Genomic DNA, 18055 nt, shown 5'->3' with positions numbered 1-18055 from the left:
CAGCAGGTAGCCTAGTGGTTAGAGCGTTGGGCCAGTAACCAGCAGGCAGCCTAGTGGTTAGAGTGGGGAGGCAGGTAGCCTAGTGGTTAGAGCGTTGGGCCAGTAACCAGCAGGTAGCCTAGTGGTTAGAGCGTTGGGCCAGTAACCAGCAGGTAGCCTAGTGGTTAGAGCGTTGGGCCAGTAACCAGCAGGTAGCCTAGTGGTTAGAGCGTTGGGCCAGTAACCAGCAGGTAGCCTAGTGGTTAGAGCGTTGGGCCAGTAACCAGCAGGTAGCCTGACAGGTACGACTCCATAACCACTCTGTTCAGGTGTTCCCTGACAGGTGTGACTCCATAACCACTCTGTTCAGGTGTTCCCTGACAGGTATGACTCCATAACCACTCTGTTCAGGTGTTCCCTGACAGGTGTGACTCCATAACCACTCTGTTCAGGTGTTCCCTGACAGGTACGACTCCATAACCACTCTGTTCAGGTGTTCCCTGACAGGTGTGACTCCATAACCACTCTGTTCAGGTGTTTACTGACAGGTATGACCCCATAACCACTCTGTTCAGGTGTTCCCTGACAGGTATGACTCCATAACCACTCTGTTCAGGTGTTCCCTGACAGGTGTGACTCCATAACCACTCTGTTCAGGTGTTCCCTGACAGGTACGACTCCATAACCACTCTGTTCAGGTGTTATCTGACAGGTATGACCCCATAACCACTCTGTTCAGGTGTTCCCTGACAGGTATGATTCCATAACCACTCTGTTCAGGTGTGTCCCCTGACAGGTATGACTCCATAACCACTCTGTTCAGGTGTTCCCTGACAGGTATGACTCCATAACCACTCCTGTTCAGGTGTTCCCTGACAGGTACGACTCCATAACCACTCTGTTCAGGTGTTCCCTGACAGGTGTGACTCCATAACCACTCTGTTCAGGTGTTCCCTGACAGGTATGACTCCATAACCACTCCTGTTCAGGTGTTCCCTGACAGGTATGACTCCATAACCACTCTATTCAGGTGTTCCCTGACAGGTATGACTCCATAACCACTCTGTTCAGGTGTTCCCTGACAGGTATTGTCTTCTGTTTATTTTCCATGGCCTCCTTTTTTCTCTCTGGGAAATATGTGAGATGGATTTCAGTTCACCACTTTCTTTTCTTGAGGTATTTTTCTTTTTGTTTCTGAAGAAACTCCTGGTATATTTATAGGATCTTGTTGGATTTTGTTTATTTACACCACATGACCAAAAGTATGTGGACACCTGCTCGTTGAGCGTCTCGTTCCAAAATCATGGGCATTAATATGGAGTTGGTCCCCCTTTTTGCTGTTAAAACAGCCTCCATTCTTCTGGGAAGTCATTAATATGGAGTTGGTCCCCCCCTTTGCTGCTACAACAGCCTCCACTCTTCAGAGAAGGCATTAATATGGAGTTGGTCCCCCCCTTTGCTGCTATAACAGCCTCCACTCTTCCGGGAAGGCATTAATATGGAGTTGGTCCCCCCCCCTTCGCTGCTATAACAGCCTCCACTCTTCAGGGAAGGCATTAATATGGAGTTTGTCCCCCCCTTTGCTGCTATAACAGCCTCCACTCTTCTGGGAAGGCATTAATAGGGAGTTGGTCCCCCCCTTTGCTGCTATAACAGCCTCCACTCTTCCGGGAAGGCATTAATATGGAGTTGGTCCCCCCCTTTGCTGCTATAACAGCCTCGACTCTTCAGGGAAGTCATTAATATGGAGTTGGTCCCCCCCTGTGCTGCTATAACAGCCTCCACTCTTCAGGGAAGTCATTAATATGGAGTTGGTCCCCCCTTTGCTGTTATAACAGCCTCCACTCTTCAGGGAAGTCATTAATATGGAGTTAGTCCCCCCTTTGCTGCTATAACAGCCTCCACTCTTCAGGGAAGTCATTAATATGGAGTTGGTCCCCCTTTTGTTGCTATAACAGCCTCCACTCTTCTGGGAAGGCATTAATATGGAGTTGGTCCCCCCCTTCTGGGAAGGCTTTCCACTAGATGTTGGAACATTGCTGCAGGGACTTGCTTCCATTCAGCCACAAGAGGATTAGTGAAGTCGGGCCACTGATGTTGGGCGATTAGGCCTGGCTCGCAGTCGGCGTTCCGATTCATCCCAAACGTGTTCGATGAGGTTGAGGTCAGGGCTCTGTGCAGGCCAGTCAAGTTCTTCACACCGATCTCGACCAAACAATTTCTGTATGGACCTCGCTTTGTGCACGGGGGCATTCTCATAATGAAACAGGAAAGGGCCTTCCCCAAACTGTTCCCACAAAGTTGGAACTACAGAATCGTCTAGAATGCCATTGTATGCTTCAGCGTTCAGGTTTCCGTTCGACCGAACCATGAAAAACAACGGCAGACCATTATTCCTCCTCCAACAAACCCAGATTAGTCCGTCAGACTGCCAGATGGTGAAGCGTAATTCATCCCTCCAGAGAACACATATCCACTGCTTCAGAGTCCAATGGCGTCTAGCTTTACACTACTCCAGCAGACGCTTGGTGATATTAGGCTTGTGTGCGGCTGCTCGGCCACGGAAACCCATTTCATGAAGCTCCCGGTGAACAGTTCTTGTGCTTGACGTTGCTTTCAGAGGCAGTTTGGAACTCGGAAGTGAGTGTTGCAACCGAAGACAATGTTTATCCAAGGTAACCATCAAAATGTGAATCTCCCTCCATGACGTCCATGTTCTCTGTCACTATTCATATCCATGGTAACCAAGTACATAAACTTTTTTTTTTTAAACGTTATTTTCATGTAATTTTTTTGTTGTGGTGGTAATGACACAATACTTAGAGACAACTGTATTTTGTGTAAAAGAAAGAGTAACAAATGGCTTATGCACATCTAGTTTCCACATGACAATACATGATTTATTTAACTCTTTTTTTTTAAACAGGTGCATTAAATATTTTCAATTATCAAGACTTTTGTAAGTGTAATATATAGCAGAAGGTCAAAAGCCTGGGGGTAACAGGACAAAAACAGTGCAATCCACACATGAACACTAGCGGTTCGGGTGGGGGGGGGGGGGCAGTGCCCCCGTGACAACAATTTTGGACCCCCTTGTGGCCCCCCTAAATGTGGAGTATGAAATCATTTTTACGTAACTAATTTTTGCTATCGTTATTTTTTTACATCCGTTATTAGACAGTGGCAACGATGATGATTATGAACATGGTCTTTTGCTGTCACGTCCTGACCAGTAGAGGGTGTAGTTGGGTCAGGACGTGGCAGAAGGGAGTGTGTGTTTTTTTATTGTTTCATTGATTTTGGCCGTGTGACTTCCAATCAAGCACAGCTGTAGAGGGTTGTGGTTGATTGGGAGTCACACATAAGGAGCATGTTTTTCCTTTGGGTTTTGTGGGTAATTGTTTCTTGTTTAGTGTGTTTGCACCTGACAGGACTGTTGGCTATCAGTTTCCTTGTTTTGTTTGTTATAGTGTTCTTTCTAATTAAATTGAAAGATGAATACTAACTCCGCTGCATTTTGGTCCATTCCTGAAGACAGCCCTTACAGAATTACCCACCAAACAAGGACCAAGCAGCGGAAGAGGAAGGAGCAGCGACAGGAGAGAAAAAGGGAGGAATGGACATGGGAGGACGTCCTGGATGGCAAGGGAGCCTACACCTGGGAAGAGATCCTGGCCGGAAGGGATCGCCTCCCATGGGAACAGGTGGAGGCACTCAGGAGAGTGGAGGCAGCTGGACAGAGGAACCATCGGGAACGTTACGCTGGAACACGGTTGGCTAGGAAACCCGAGAGGCAGCCCCAAGATCTTTTTTGGGGGGGGGCACACGGGTAGCTTGGCCAGGCCAGGGAAGAGCCGTAAGCCAGCTACCCGTGACTACAGGGAGGTGCAATTGAGGTGGAGGGCGCCATGTTACGCTGTGGTACGCACCATCTCGCCGATACGGACGCACAGCCCAGTTCGCCCAGTACCAGCGCCCCGCAGGTGCCAGGGCAAGGGGAGCATCGAGCCGGAAGGGGTGATGCCAACCCTACAATCAAGACCGCCAGCGCGCCATTTCGGTCCGGTGTTTCCCGCCAGACGCACTAGCATGGAGGTGCGTGTCTCCGGGCTGGCACGTCCTATACCAGCCCCACGCATCAGGAGTCTAGTGTGTCAACCCAGTCAACAGTCGCCAGAGCTGCCCGCCAGTCAACAGTCGCCAGAGCTGCCCGCCAGTCAACAGTCGTCAGAGCTGCCCGCCAGTCAACAGTCGTCAGAGCTGCCCGCCAGTCAACAGTCGTCAGAGCTGCCCGCCAGTCAACAGTCGTCAGAGCTGCCCGCCAGTCAACAGTCGCCAGAGAGGTCAGACTGCGCTGAACTGCCGGAGTGGCCAGACTGCGCTGAACTGCCGGAGTGGCCAGACTGCGCTGAACTGCCGGAGTGGCCAGACTGCGCTGAACTGCCGGAGTGGCCAGACTGCCCTGAACTGCCGGAGTGGCCAGACTGCCCTGAACTGCCAGAGTGGCCAGACTGCCCTGAACTGCCAGAGTGGCCAGACTGCCCTGAACTGCCAGAGTGGCCAGACTGCCCGGTTCTGCCAGAGGTGCCCGCCTGCCCGGATCTGCCAGGGTCTAATGTAACTGGCCACTCTAACAGTACAACTGTCCCCAGCTTGGCCCCTCTAACAGTACAACAGGCCCCAGCTTGGCCCCTCTAACAGTACAACGGGCCCCAGCTTGGCCCCTCTAACAGTACAATGGGCCCCAGCTTGGCCCCTCTAACAGTACAACAGTCCCCAGCTTGGCCCCTCTAACAGTACAACTGGCCACTCTAACAGTACAACTGGCCCCAGCTTGGCCCCTCTAACAGTACAATGGGCCCCAGCTTGGCCCATCTAACAGTACAACTGGCCCCAGCTTGGCCCCTCTAACAGTACAACAGGCCCCAGCTTGGCCCCTCTAACAGTACAACTGGCCCCAGCTTGGCCCCTCTAACAGTACAACTGGCCCCAGCTTGGCCCCTCTAACAGTACACCGGGCCCCAACTTGGGCCCTCTAACAGTACAACAGGCCCCAGCTTGGCCCCTCTAACAGTACAACGGGTCCCAGCTTGGCCCCTCTAACAGTACAACGGGCCCCAGCTTGGCCCCTCTAACAGTACACTGGGCGCCAGCTTGGGCCCTCTAACAGTACAACAGGCCCCAGCTTGGCCCCTCTAACAGTACAACGGGCCCCAGCTTGGCCCCTCTAACAGTACACCGGAACCCAGCTTGGCCCCTCTAACACTACAACAGGTTTCCAGGGTTAGAAATGTCCCCTAGGAGAGAGGCAGGTTGAGGTTTCCAGGGTTAGAAATGTCCCCTAGGAGAGAGGCAGGTTGAGGTTTCCAGGGTTAGAAATGTCCCCTAGGAGAGAGGCAGGTTGAGGTTTCCAGGGTTAGAAATGTCCCCTAGGAGAGAGGCAGGTTGAGGTTTCCAGGGTTAGAAATGTCCCCTAGGAGAGAGGCAGGTTGAGGTTTCCAGGGTTAGAAATGTCCCCTAGGAGAGAGGCAGGTTGAGGTTTCCAGGGTTAGAAATGTCCCCTAGGAGAGAGGCAGGTTGAGGTTTCCAGGGTTAGAAATGTCCCCTAGGAGAGAGGCAGGTTTAGGTTTCCAGGGTTAGAAATGTCCCCTAGGAGAGAGGCAGGTTGAGGTTTCCAGGGTTAGAAATGTCCCCTAGGAGAGAGGCAGGTTGAGGTTTCCAGGGATCAGCAATATCCCCTAGGAGAGAGGCAGGTTGAGGTTTCCAGGGTTAGAAATTTCCCCTAGGAGAGAGGCAGGTTGAGGTTTCCAGGGGTCAGAAATGTCCCCTAGGAGAGAGGCAGGTTGAGGTTTCCAGGGTTAGAAATGTCCCCTAGGAGAGAGGCAGGTTGAAGTTTCCAGGGATCAGAAATGTCCCCTAGGAGAGAGGCAGGTTGAGGTTTCCAGGGTTAGAAATGTCCCCTAGGAGAGAGGCAGGTTGAGGTTTCCAGGGATCAGAAATGTCCCCTAGGAGAGAGGCAGGTTGAGGTTTCCAGGGTTAGAAATGTCCCCTAGGAGAGAGGCAGGTTGAGGTTTCCAGGGTTAGAAATGTCCCCTAGGAGAGAGGCAGGTTGAGGTTTCCAGGGTTAGAAATGTCCCTTAGGAGAGAGGCAGGTTGAGGTTTCCAGGGATCAGAAATGTCCCCTAGGAGAGAGGCAGGTTGAGGTTTCCAGGGTTAGAAATGTCCCCTAGGAGAGTAGAGCAGAAGTTGTGTTGAGGCAGTGAAGAAAGTAGAGGAAGATGGGTTAGGGGAGAAGAAGGGTGAGAGTAGTAGAGATAACCCAGTAGCGAGGAATAGACGGACTACAACATTGTACTGGAACCCCCTCCCCCCCTCCTCCTTCCCTCCTGAGACCTGCTGGGTGAGGGTTTCCGCTCTTCACCCCCGGTGTCCGTTCAGCCGATATTTCACCAGCGCCGTTAAACCGGTTCGGAGAGGAGACGGAATGAGAGGCTGTTCGGGAGCTGCTTTACTCACTTCTCTGTTGGTAAGCAGAACAACACGTGGTGTTTCAATGTGTTTTATTATAAACTCCTCTAACGTTGCCGGTATACCGGTTCGGTTCTGACTTGTGATGGATGTTCTTGTGGAGTTACTGTATCAAGCGACGTTTCTGACGGATAAATGTCTCTCTGATGCGTTTCAAAACGGAACCGCAGTCCTGGAGACCTACTGGGGTTGTGCATGTTTTGGTTCCAGCCCAGCATTAATAACAAGCAGGATTACTCATCAACGGTCTATGGTTTCTGCACCTTCAATAAAACGTGCTCCCAGTTGTTCTCCAGAGGAGAGGATTTGGACAATCTGCAGAAACCGAAACTAGTTTACTACTTTGGTTCTGACCTCTCTTTTGTTGATGTAGCTGTAAAACAAAATGAGTTCAACTAGTTATAACAACTGGAAGCAGCTAGTTAGCAGCTAGTTATCAGCAGCTAGTTATCAGCTAGTTATCAGCTAGTTATAACAACTGGAAGCAGCTAGTTATCAGCTAGTTATCAGCAACTGAAAGTAGCTAGTTATCAGCTAGTTATCAGTGTTGGGTCGCGTCAATTCGAATCTGGTATCAGAACAGAATTTTCACTAGGCTACTGAATATATTTTCAGCTGTTTATTAATAGAATTAGTCAAGCAGAATAAATGGTAAATGCAATCTTCGTATATACGGGTTCACTGTCACACCTCGCAGGGCAAAACAGAGAACTGAGTGACACATCCTTTGCTTTTCATTAAATACTCTGACAGAGATAGTTCCCGCTCACTGCTGGCCTGTCAGAGGGAGGATGAGCGCGGTTTAAACTTACTCATCCTATCGTTGGCGTGCAGGCTGGTCCCAGCCTCTAGACGCATCACTGTTGCCAAGCATAGTTGTCTTCTAGCTTATCTTCGTGTGTGTACCCGAGAGTCAGACACCCAAGGACAGTGTCTGTTTTTATGCTACAGTTAGGACAGTTTCTGCTTTTGCGCTACAGCTATCTTCCATTCTACCAGCCCCTCCCGTACACCTGTTCTTGAGCGGCCCCACAACCAGGCATTGTGTGTGTGTGTGTCACGAGTCTACTCAGCCTACATTCCTACTAGCCAGCAACCCTCCAGTTAGTCATGTCTATTATATGTCGCTCAATCTATGTTAATACAATATAAACCTCTTAGTGCATTACAGTCCGTTCATACTTAGGCCTACATCTACTGTAAATGGCATCACATCTAATAAGTGAAATAAAACCCAACATCAGCTAGTTATCAGCAACTGAAAGTAGCTAGTTATCAGCTAGTTATCAGCAACTGAAAGTAGCTAGTTATCAGCTAGTTATCAGCTAGTTATCAGCTAGTTATCAGCAACTGAAAGTAGCTAGTTATCAGCTAGTTATCAGCAACTGAAAGTAGCTAGTTATCAGCTAGTTATCAGCAACTGAAAGTAGCTAGTTATCAGCTAGTTATCAACAACTGAAAGTAGCTAGTTATCAGCTAGTTATCAGCTAGTTATCAGCAGCTAGTTATCAGCTAGTTATCAGCAGCTAGTTATCAGCAGCTAGTTATCAGCTAGTTATCAGCAGCTAGTTATCAGCAACTGAAAGTAGCTAGTTATGAGCTAGTTATGAGCTAGTTATCAGCTAGTTATCAGCTAGTTATCAACAACTGAAAGTAGCTAGTTATCAGCTAGTTATCAGCTAGTTATCAGCAGCTAGTTATCAGCTAGTTATCAGCAGCTAGTTATCAGCAGCTAGTTATCAGCTAGTTATAAGCAACTGAAAGTAGCTAGTTATCAGCTAGTTATCAGCAGCTAGTTATCAGCAGCTAGTTATCAGCTAGTTGTCAGCAACTGAAAGCAGCTAGTTATCAGCTAGTTATCAGCAACTGGAAGCAGCTAGTTATCAGCAACTGGAAGCAGCTAGTTATCAGCAGCTAGTTATCAGCTAGTTATCAGCAGCTAGTTATCAGCAACTGAAAGTAGATAGTTATCAGCTAGTTATCAGCAGCTAGTTATCAGCAGCTAGTTATAACAACTGAAAGCAGCTAGTTATCAGCTAGTTATCAGCAACTGAAAGCAGCTAGTTATAACAACTGAAAGCAGCTAGTTATCAGCAGCTAGTTATCAGCTAGTTATCAGCAGCTAGTTATCAGCTAGTTATCAGCAGCTAGTTATCAGCAGCTAGTTATCAGCAGCTAGTTATCAGCAGCTAGTTATCAGCTAGTTATCAGCTAGATATCAGCAGCTAGTTATCATCAGCTAGTTATCATCAGCTAGTTATCAGCAGCTAGTTATCAGCTAGTTAGCAGCTAGTTAGCAGCTAGTTAGCAGCTAGTTATCATCAGCTAGTTATCAGCTAGTTATCAGCTAGTGTTATTGTAAAGCAAAGCTGCAATCGGCAGTTTCAGGTAAAAAGATGGATAAATATAACCATTCAGCAGAGTTATGGGATGCCAGGACTGACCATCCATGATATCAAAATGATTGTTTTAACCATGTTATGAAGCTATACGTTTTTTTTGGTATTTTACATTTATTATAAACTTAAACGGACGACAGGGAAAAGCTCAAACCAAGTCTATTCACCCTCTGGTTCATTCAGCTGCAAAGACAAAGCATGATTACATAACATGCCATTTATAACCTCCTACTAGGAGGGTCAACTCCCAACACAGCCACTGCATCTCTGTTGCTAGGAGGAACTGAATGGTTCCTCTCACTGGTGTCGTGAGCCGCAGGTAGACTAGTGGTTAGAGTGTAGAGGAGGCAGGTAGTCTAGTGGTTAGAGTGGAGGGGCGGCAGGTAGACTAGTGGTTAGAGTGTAGAGGAGGCAGGTAGACTAGTAGTTAGAGTGGAGGGGCGGCAGGTAGACTAGTGGTTAGAGTGTAGAGGAGGCAGGTAGACTAGTAGTTAGAGTGTAGAGGCGGCAGGTAGTCTAGTGGTTAGAGTGTAGGGGCCGCAGGTAGCCTAGTGGTTAGGGTGTAGGGGCGGCAGGTAGCCTAGTGGTTAGAGTGGAGGAGAGGCAGGTAGCCTAGTGGTTAGAGTGGAGGGGCCGCAGGTAGCCTAGTGGTTAGAGTGGAGGGGCCGCAGGTAGGCTATTGGTTAGAGCGGAGGGGCTGCAGGTAGCCTAGTGGTTAGAGTGTAGAGGAGGCAGGTAGACTAGTGGTTAGAGTGGAGGGGCCGCAGGTAGTCTAGTGGTTAGAGTGGAGGGGCCGCAGGTAGTCTAGTGGTTAGAGTGGAGGGGGGGCAGGTAGACTAGTGGTTAGAGTGGAGGGGCGGCAGGTAGCCTAGTGGTTAGAGTGGAGGGGAGGCAGGTAGACTAGTGGTTAGAGGGGAGGGGCGGCAGGTAGCCTAGTAGTTAGAGTGGAGGGGCCGCAGGTAGTCTAGTGGTTAGAGTGGAGGGGCCGCAGGTAGACTAGTGGTTAGAGTGTAGAGGAGGCAGGTAGACTAGTGGTTAGAGTGGAGGGGAGGCAGGTAGACTAGTGGTTAGAGTGTAGGGGCCGCAGGTAGCCTAGTGGTTAGAGTGTAGGGGCCGCAGGTAGACTAGTGGTTAGAGTGGAGGGGAGGCAGGTAGACTAGTGGTTAGAGTGGAGGGGAGGCAGGTAGCCTAGTGGTTAGAGTGGAGGGGCGGCAGGTAGACTAGTGGTTAGAGTGGAGGGGTGGCAGGTAGACTAGTGGTTAGAGTGGAGGGGAGGCAGGTAGCCTAGTGGTTAGAGTGGAGGGGCGGCAGGTAGACTAGTGGTTAGAGTGGAGGGGTGGCAGGTAGCCTAGTGGTTAGAGTGTAGAGGCGGCAGGTAGACTAGTGGTTAGAGTGTAGGGGCGGCAGGTAGTCTAGTGGTTAGAGTGTAGAGGAGGCAGGTAGCCTAGTGGTTAGAGTGTAGGGGAGGCAGGTAGACTAGTGGTTAGAGTGTAGAGGCGGCAGGTAGCCTAGTGGTTAGAGTGTAGGGGAGGCAGGTAGCCTAGTGGTTAGAGTGTAAGGGGGGGCAGGTAGCCTAGTGGTTAGAGTGTAGAGGCGGCAGGTAGCCTAGTTGTTAGAGTGTAGAGGAGGCAGGTAGCCGACTGGTTATAGTGTAGGGGAGGCAGTTGGCCTAGTGGTTAGATTGGAGGGGAGGCAGGTAGCCTAGTAGTTAGAGTGTAGGGGCCGCAGGTAGACTAGTGGTTAGAGTGGAGGGGGGGCAGGTAGCTTAGTGGTTAGAGTGTAGAGGAGGCAGGTAGCATAGTGGTTAAAGAGTTGGACTAGTAACTGAAAGGTTCAAAGATTGAATCCCCGAGCTGACAAGGTAAAAATCTGTCGTTCTGCCCCTGAACAAGGCAGTTAATGTTCCTAGGCCCTGGTAGGCCGTCATTGAAAATAAGAATTTGATCTTAACTGACTTGTCTAGTTAAAGGTAAAAAAAATTATGTATATAAAAAAAAGTCACGGCCCTGCCTGATGCAAGAACCTTTGAAAGAGAGGACTGTAGAAGGAGGGTCGTTGGGGTGGGGCCCCTCTGTGTGAGAGAGGACTGTTGTAGGAGGGTCGTTGTGGTGGGCCCCTCTGTGTGAGAGAGGACTGTAGTAGGAGGGTCGTTGGGGTGGGGCCCCTCTGTGTGAGAGTGGACTGTAGTAGGAGGGTCGTTGTGGTGGGCCCCTTTGTGTGAAAGGACTGTAGTAGGAGGGTCGTTGGGGTGGGCCCCTTTAAACTTCCACAGACGGGGTACACCGGGGTCCTACCGCTGAACGTGGGAGGCCACAGGGTACGGGGGGTATACAAGGTGGATGACACCATGCTGAGCTTCCTGGACACCTTCGAGGGCTGCCCAACCATGTACCAACGCACCTCCGTTCAGATAGAGTTGGAAGACTGGAAGGTGGAGGGGAGAGAGAGGAGCCCAGGCAGCATAATGGAGGCCTTCTTCTACAGCACCACCTCCTACCAGCCTGCCTGGCTCAAACACAACTTCTATGAGAGCTACGACGCCTACGGAGACCATGGCTTGGTGTACATCGACAGGAAGGACAGAGCTCCACTGAAGGATCTATAGTCTGGGTGCCATCATGCCACTCCTTGCCCTGATGGCACCAGCAGGTCTGGAACCTGGCTAGAGGATAGATGGGCCGCTACACAGCATAGCTTTTTAGATATGATGTTTTTACAGTTAACTACTTTCTACTGTCCAGGGATGTAAACTGCTGAGGGCACTAAAACGAGACACTTTTTATTGTTGTTGCACTGAAACATGTAATAAATCCCTACTAGGGGGAAAATGCAGGTTTTAACTAATTAAACAACACAATATAATCTACATGCTCAGTCTCTGTGTGTAAAATAAAAAGTGGTTTATGTGAACCGAACTCACAGCTAAAACATGTAAAGAAAACAATCCAATGTTATTTGTTGACTAAACTTTACTGTAAATGACACTCGGGTCTAGAGAATAAAACAATACACTAAAATTACAGTTACCATGACAGCCTTTTTAATAGAACGCTCGTTACCGTGACAGCCTTTATAATAGAACGCTCGTTACCGTGACAGCCTTTATAATAGAACGCTTGTTACCACGACAGCCTTTATAATAGAACGCTTGTTACCACGACAGCCTTTATAATAGAACGCTTGTTACCGCGACAGCCTTTATAATAGAACGCTCGTTACCGCGACAGCCTTTATAATAGAATGCTCGTTACCGCGACAGCCTTTATAATAAAACGCTCGTTACCGCGACAGCCTTTATAATAAAACGCTCGTTACCACGACAGCCTTTATAATAGAACGCTCGTTACCACGACAGCCTTTATAATAGAACGCTTGTTACCACGACAGCCTTTATAATAGAATGCTCGTTACCGTGACAGCCTTTATTATAGAACGCTCGTTACCGCGACAACCTTTATAATAGAATGCTCGTTACCGCGACAGCCTTTATAATAAAACGCTCGTTACCGCGACAGCCTTTATAATCGAACGCTTGTTACCATGACAGCCTTTATAATAGAACGCTTGTTACCACGACCGCCTTTATAACAGAACGCTTGTTACCATGACAGCCTTTATAATAGAACGCTTGTGACCACGACAGCCTTTATAATAGAACGCTTGTTACCACGACAGCCTTTATAATAGAACGCTCGTTACCATGACAGCCTTTATAATAGAACGCTTGTTACCCCGACAGCCTTTATAATAGAATGTTTGTTACCGTGACAGCCTTTATAATAGAATGCTCGTTACAGAGACAGCCTTTATAATAGAACGCTCGTTACCACGACAGCCTTTATAATAGAACGCTCGTTACCACGACAGCCTTTATAATAGAACGCTTGTTACCACAACAGCCTTTATAATAGAACGCTCGTTACCACGACAGCCTTTATAATAGAACGCTTGTTACCACGACAGCCTTTATAATAGAACGCTCGTTACCACGACAGCCCTTATAGTAGAATGCTTGTTACCACCAAAGCCTTTATAATAGAACGCTTGTTACCACGACAGCCTTTATAATAGAACGTTTGTTACCGCGACAGCCTTTATAATAGAACGCTCGTTACCGTGACAGCCTTTATAATAGAACGCTCGTTACCGTGACAGCCTTTATAATAGAACGCTCGTTACCGCGACAGCCTTTATAATAGAACGCTCGTTACCACAACAGCCTTTATAATAGAACGCTCGTTACCACGACAGCCTTTATAATAGAACGCTTGTTACCACAACAGCCTTTATAATAGAACGCTCGTTACCACGACAGCCTTTATAATAGAACGCTTGTTACCGCGACAGCCTTTATAATAGAACGCTCGTTACCGTGACAGCCTTTATAATAGAACGCTCGTGACAGCCTTTATATAGAACGCTCGTTACCGCGACAGCCTTTATAATAGAATGCTTGTTACCACAACAGCCTTTATAATAGAACGCTCGTTACCACGACAGCCTTTATAATAGAACGCTTGTTACCACAACAGCCTTTATAATAGAACGCTCGTTACCACGACAGCCTTTATAATAGAACGCTTGTTACCACGACAGCCTTTATAATAGAACGCTTGTTACCACAACAGCCTTTATAATAGAACGCTGATTACCACGACAGCCTTTATAATCGAACGCTCGTTACCGCGACAGCCTTTATAATAGAACGCTCGTTACCACGACAGCCTTTATAATAGAACGCTCGTTACCGAGCGCTTGTTACCACGAAAGCCTTTATAATAGAACGCTCGTTACCGCGACAGCCTTTATAATAGAACGCTCGTTACCGCGACAGCCTTTATAATCGAACGCTTGTTACCATGACAGCCTTTATAATAGAACGCTTGTTACCACGACAGCCTTTATAATAGAACGCTTGTTACCACGACAGCCTTTATAATAGAACGCTCGTTACCATGACAGCCCTTATAATAGAACGCTTGTTACCGCGACAGCCTTTATAATAGAATGCTCGTTACCGTGACAGCCTTTATTATAGAACGCTCGTTACCGCGACAGCCTTTATAATAGAATGCTCGTTACCGCGACAGCCTTTATAATAAAACGCTCGTTACCGCGACAGCCTTTATAATCGAACGCTTGTTACCATGACAGCCTTTATAATAGAACGCTTGTTACCACGACCGCCTTTATAACAGAACGCTTGTTACCATGACAGCCTTTATAATAGAACGCTTGTGACCACGACAGCCTTTATAATAGAACGCTTGTTACCACGACAGCCTTTATAATAGAACGCTCGTTACCATGACAGCCTTTATAATAGAACGCTTGTTACCACGACAGCCTTTATAATAGAATGTTTGTTACCGTGACAGCCTTTATAATAGAATGCTCGTTACCGCGACAGCCTTTATAATAGAACGCTCGTTACCACGACAGCCTTTATAATAGAACGCTTGTTACCACAACAGCCTTTATAATAGAACGCTCGTTACCACGACAGCCTTTATAATAGAACGCTTGTTACCACGACAGCCTTTCTAATAGAACGCTTGTTACCACGACAGCCCTTATAGTAGAATGCTTGTTACCACCAAAGCCTTTATAATAGAACGCTTGTTACCACGACAGCCTTTATAATAGAACGTTTGTTACCGCGACAGCCTTTATAATAGAACGCTCGTTACCGTGACAGCCTTTATAATCGAACGCTTGTTACCATGACAGCCTTTATAATAGAACGCTTGTTACGACGACAGCCTTTATAATAGAACGCTTGTTACCACGACAGCCTTTATAATAGAACGCTCGTTACCATGACAGCCTTTATAATAGAACGCTTGTTACCGCGACAGCCTTTATAATAGAATGTTTGTTACCGTGACAGCCTTTATAATAGAATGCTCGTTACCGAGACAGCCTTTATAATAGAACGCTCGTTACCACGACAGCCTTTATAATAGAACGCTCGTTACCACGACAGCCTTTATAATAGAACGCTTGTTACCACAACAGCCTTTATAATAGAACGCTCGTTACCACGACAGCCTTTATAATAGAACGCTTGTTACCACGACAGCCTTTATAATAGAACGCTCGTTACCACGACAGCCCTTATAGTAGAATGCTTGTTACCACCACAGCCTTTATAATAGAACGCTCGTTACCACGACAGCCTTTATAATAGAACGCTTGTTACCGCGACAGCCTTTATAATAGAACGCTCGTTACCGTGACAGCCTTTATAATAGAACGCTCGTTACCGCGACAGCCTTTATAATAGAACGCTCGTTACCGCGACAGCCTTTATAATAGAACGCTTGTTACCACAACAGCCTTTATAATAGAACGCTCGTTACCACGACAGCCTTTATAATAGAACGCTTGTTACCGCGACAGCCTTTATAATAGAACGCTCGTTACCGTGACAGCCTTTATAATAGAACGCTCGTTACCATGACAGTCTTTATAATAGAACACTCGTTACCGCGACAGCCTTTATAATAGAACGCTCGTTACCGTGACAGCCTTTATAATAGAACGCTTGTTACCACGACAGCCTTTATAATAGAACGCTTGTTACCACAACAGCCTTTATAATAGAACGCTCGTTACCACGACAGCCTTTATAATAGAACGCTCGTTACCGTGACAGCCTTTATAATAGAACGCTCGTTACCGCGACAGCCTTTATAATAGAACGCTTGTTACCACAACAGCCTTTATAATAGAACGCTCGTTACCACGACAGCCTTTATAATAGAACGCTTGTTACCACAACAGCCTTTATAATAGAACGCTCGTTACCACGACAGCCTTTATAATAGAACGCTTGTTACCGCGACAGCCTTTATAATAGAACGCTCGTTACTATGACAGCCTTTATAATAGAACGCTCGTTACAGTGACAGCCTTTATAATAGAACGCTCGTTACCGCGACAGCCTTTATAATAGAACGCTTGTTACCACAACAGCCTTTATAATAGAACGCTCGTTACCACGACAGCCTTTATAATAGAACGCTTGTTACCACAACAGCCTTTATAATAGAACGCTCGTTACCACGACAGCCTTTATAATAGAACGCTTGTTACCACGACAGCCTTTATAATAGAACGCTTGTTACCACAACAGCCTTTATAATAGAACGCTCATTACCACGACAGCCTTTATAATCGAACGCTCGTTACCGCGACAGCCTTTATAATAGAACGCTCGTTACCACGACAGCCTTTATAATAGAACGCTTGTTACCATGACAGCCTTTATAATAGAACGCTTGTGACCACGATAGCCTTTATAATAGAACGCTTGTTACCATGACAGACTTTATAATAGAACGCTTGTTACCACGACAGCCTTTATAATAGAACGCTCGTTACCGCGACAGCCTTTATAATAGAACGCTCGTTACCACGACAGCCTTTATAATAGAACGCTCGTTACCGAGCGCTTGTTACCACGAAAGCCTTTATAATAGAACGCTCGTTACCGCGACAGCCTTTATAATAGAACGCTCGTTACCGCGACAGCCTTTATAATCGAACGCTTGTTACCATGACAGCCTTTATAATAGAACGCTTGTTACCACGACCGCCTTTATAATAGAACGCTTGTTACCATGACAGCCTTTATAATAGAACGCTTGTGACCACGACAGCCTTTATAATAGAACGCTTGTTACCACGACAGCCTTTATAATAGAACGCTCGTTACCATGACAGCCTTTATAATAGAACGCTTGTTACCGCGACAGCCTTTATAATAGAACGTTTGTTACCGTGACAGCCTTTATAATAGAATGCTTGTTACCGAGACAGCCTTTATAATAGAACGCTCGTTACCACGACAGTCTTTATAATAGAACACTCGTTACCGCGACAGCCTTTATAATAGAACGCTCGTTACCGTGACAGCCTTTATAATAGAACGCTTGTTACCACGACAGCCTTTATAATAGAACGCATGTTACCACAACAGCCTTTATAATAGAACGCTCATTACCACGACAGCCTTTATAATAGAACGCTCGTTACCGTGACAGCCTTTATAATAGAACGCTCGTTACCGCGACAGCCTTTATAATAGAACGCTTGTTACCACAACAGCCTTTATAATAGAACGCTCGTTACCACGACAGCCTTTATAATAGAACGCTTGTTACCACAACAGCCTTTATAATAGAACGCTCGTTACCACGACAGCCTTTTTAATAGAACGCTTGTTACCGCGACAGCCTTTATAATAGAACGCTCGTTACCGTGACAGCCTTTATAATAGAACGCTCGTTACCGTGACAGCCTTTATAATAGAACGCTCGTTACCGCGACAGCCTTTATAATAGAACGCTTGTTACCACAACAGCCTTTATAATAGAACGCTCGTTACCACGACAGCCTTTATAATAGAACGCTTGTTACCATGACAGCCTTTATAATAGAACGCTTGTTACCACGACCGCCTTTATAACAGAACGCTTGTTACCACGACAGCCTTTATAATAGAACGCTTGTGACCACGACAGCCTTTATAATAGAACGCTTGTTACCACGACAGCCTTTATAATAGAACGCTCGTTACCACGACAGCCTTTATAATAGAACGCTTGTTACCCCGACAGCCTTTATAATAGAATGTTTGTTACCGTGACAGCCTTTATAATAGAACGCTCGTTACCGAGACAGCCTTTATAATAGAACGCTCGTTAACACGACAGCCTTTATAATAGAACGCTCGTTACCACGACAGCCTTTATAATAGAACGCTTGTTACCACAACAGCCTTTATAATAGAACGCTCGTTACCACGACAGCCTTTATAATAGAACGCTTGTTACCACGACAGCCTTTATAATAGAACGCTCGTTACCACGACAGCCCTTATAGTAGAATGCTTGTTACCACCAAAGCCTTTATAATAGAACGCTTGTTACCACGACAGCCTTTATAATAGAACGCTCGTTACCGTGACAGCCTTTATAATAGAACGCTCGTTACCGTGACAGCCTTTATAATAGAACGCTCGTTACCGCGACAGCCTTTATAATAGAACGCTCGTTACCACAACAGCCTTTATAATAGAACGCTCGTTACCACGACAGCCTTTATAATAGAACGCTCGTTACCACAACAGCCTTTATAATAGA

At 47.0% G+C, this 18055-nt stretch overlaps 1 protein-coding gene across 1 annotated transcript; it reads left to right on the top strand.

The window, feature by feature from the left end:
• Nucleotides 1-431: 431 nt before the first annotated feature.
• Nucleotides 432-11965, top strand: LOC106590875 (gamma-glutamylaminecyclotransferase-like; the record flags this gene model as incomplete). Its single annotated transcript, XM_045713683.1, has 4 exons — nt 432-445; nt 637-650; nt 760-775; nt 11139-11965. Coding segments are annotated over 4 exons (417 nt in total), but the record flags the coding sequence as incomplete, so codon positions are not given.
• Between the last annotated feature and the right edge of the window lie 6090 nt (nt 11966-18055).

The sequence above is a fragment of the Salmo salar genome, unplaced genomic scaffold, assembly GCF_905237065.1.
Source record: "Salmo salar unplaced genomic scaffold, Ssal_v3.1, whole genome shotgun sequence".
Lineage (NCBI taxonomy): Eukaryota > Metazoa > Chordata > Actinopteri > Salmoniformes > Salmonidae > Salmo > Salmo salar.
This window is presented reverse-complemented; position numbering and strand designations above follow the sequence as displayed.